Source organism: Antrostomus carolinensis, unplaced genomic scaffold (assembly GCF_000700745.2).
Source record: "Antrostomus carolinensis isolate BGI_N321 unplaced genomic scaffold, ASM70074v2 scaffold41309, whole genome shotgun sequence".
NCBI lineage: Eukaryota > Metazoa > Chordata > Aves > Caprimulgiformes > Caprimulgidae > Antrostomus > Antrostomus carolinensis.
In genome coordinates, this window is record NW_010338695.1 from 644 (window position 1) to 2,836 (window position 2,193).

The following is a 2,193-nucleotide window of genomic DNA, read 5'->3' on the forward strand; positions in this document are numbered from 1 at the left end:
TACCAAGAGCATCTAACCCCAACCACAGCCACTGAAGGCTTGAGCAGACTGCTGGAGGCTCTTCTGAAAGAGCTCAAGACAGAGAGCCAAGCCCATGGAAGTCCTTCAGCCAAATTTAAGATCAAGCCACTTTAGCCCTTTGAATGCAGGTAACTATGCATCTGAACTCGTGTGGTTAAGAAGCAGCCCTCTCCTGCCTGCCTGAGGCCTGAGGAAATTTATTCAAAAGCAGAACCTCTAAAAAAAATCTCTTGCACAGACTCTTCACAGCCTGATAGCTCAAAAAAGAAAAAAGAAAAAAAAGTCACTCTCACTCTGCCTAGCTCTGGTGCCCTGACTCTGCAGAGCTGGCTGACTCCAAGAGCACTATCTTTACTTTCCAGCAGATGCAACTAGTTCTTGGGCACATTCACTCAATCACCACTCCAGGAAAGAAAATAAGAGAGAAAGCAAATTTTTTTTTAAATCTACTCTAAGAGAAAAATACTCTCTCCTCTTTGGTTGAAGAAAGCCAGCCTAAGCTGGAGATCCTGACTCAAGACAGCCGTAGTCATGTTAGGAATAAATAGGGAAGTGAACATCTCTTCCCCTTCCCAGAGACTCATTTACCTTATACAGTGTGTTTCGAATGATTTCGATGTTCATTTCGTCCAGGTCCTGTTCAGATATGCAGTCTTGGAAGAAAGCAGCTGAAACAGAGCCAAAGACAGAGTTAGCATTGCCCTAACCAGACCCGTGCCCAGCACTTTCCAGAGTCTTCAACAATACCAGGCAGCAGCACACCCTGTGTTAAGCTTGTCCCTCCTAGGCCTGGTTTTTATCTTCAGCAGCCACCAAATTGCCATGACTCAAAACCTCAGGCTCCACCATGGCTCCCCAGGCCACAGTCATTTTTGGGGCTCTCACACCAGCCTATTCTCAGCAGAAATTCTCAGCTCTAGCCCCCTGCCAGAGCACCCTGGATCTAAAAATAAGCAAAACCCAAACTGTTCCCAGCTGCAGGCACTCAAGAGGTGACAAGACAGCTTCTGAATTGCCTGCTACAGCACGGCAGCAGCGCCTGAGCATCTGTGAGACACCGGCCAGTGAGTCCTGAGGAAACCGGTGCTGTGCTTCTCCCTTATCCTCCAATTTCTTAGCTGGATTAAGAAGGCAGAGGGACGTCACAGCTCCTCCATGGTTGCAGTCAGGAGCTTTTTACCCTGCTCAGGTCTATCAGTTCCATTTCCCACTTCTTCCAAGGTCTTTTATTTCTCCAGCTGCAGGTGAGCAACACGAGACAGGATCAACAAGTGTTATTTTGGAAGGAAGCTTGGCCCTACGTACTTTGCCAGAGTAGCTCTGGGAGGGAGTTTAAGGTGTTGCCACCAAGAGAACACAGATTTCAGACCCAGCGCAGGGTACTGCAAGATGCAGATAGAGATGAGCCTTGTACGTAAGGCTGTGGTACCACTCACTCATTAGCAAGAGCACAATAAAACCCAGTGACAGGATTTTTATGACTTTTTCAACTCTCACTCAGCAACCAATTTTGCTGAATTTGCTACAGAGAGAAATATGATCTTTCTCATCTTCTGCAGACCAGCTGTGGGTAAAGGACACTGCACTTGTGCTGAGAACTGCCCGGTGCTCTGCTTTGTGCCACAAACCAGGTACAATGCAGGCTCACACCTCTGGCGTGCACCAGTGTTACAGAACAAGCTCCCTGGCATGGACAGCAGCCACACAGCGGGTCTACAGAGTCCTGAGCAGGGGTTAATCCCTCCAGAGGTTTTTTTGCAACAGCATCAGAGACCAATGCCACGTAGCTGGAGGAGCACTGTTCCCTATGGCTGGCAAAAATGAAAACAGAGTGTGCCAGGACTGGTTTTCGCTGCAGGACTCGCTGGCTAGCTTGGACAGCTAAGCAGTGGCTACTTCAGAGTAGCAGAGGAATGAGAACACAGCTATTTCAGTTCTTGGCCCTCCAATATCCCAAATTAGGCTACCAGCAAGTCTTATTTTGCCCTGCTAACCTATGAGAGCCATTTGGGGTTAGGCATTCCTACCAAGCCACGTAGCTACTCAAGTACTTTTAGGAGATAGAGCTGCTGTTTCTTTGCGTGTGGTCACTGGAAAGAGCACAAGCTAAACAACTGGAGCTGGCATGCCTGCTTGTTTAGGCAACACAGCTACTCCCCGCGTTCTCCTGCT

General features: G+C 48.3%; 1 protein-coding gene across 1 annotated transcript in view; it reads right to left on the reverse strand.

Moving 5' to 3' along the window:
* Positions 1-601: 601 nt before the first annotated feature.
* Positions 602-2,193, reverse strand: part of LOC104530877 (V-type proton ATPase subunit d 1) — a gene marked incomplete at both ends in the record, with an annotated part of 19,071 nt that continues 17,479 nt past the window's right edge. Inside the window, one exon of the mRNA XM_010175596.2 lies at positions 602-689. Coding sequence (XP_010173898.2) covers positions 602-689 — 88 coding nt within the window. The remainder of the gene's footprint in view (positions 690-2,193) is intronic.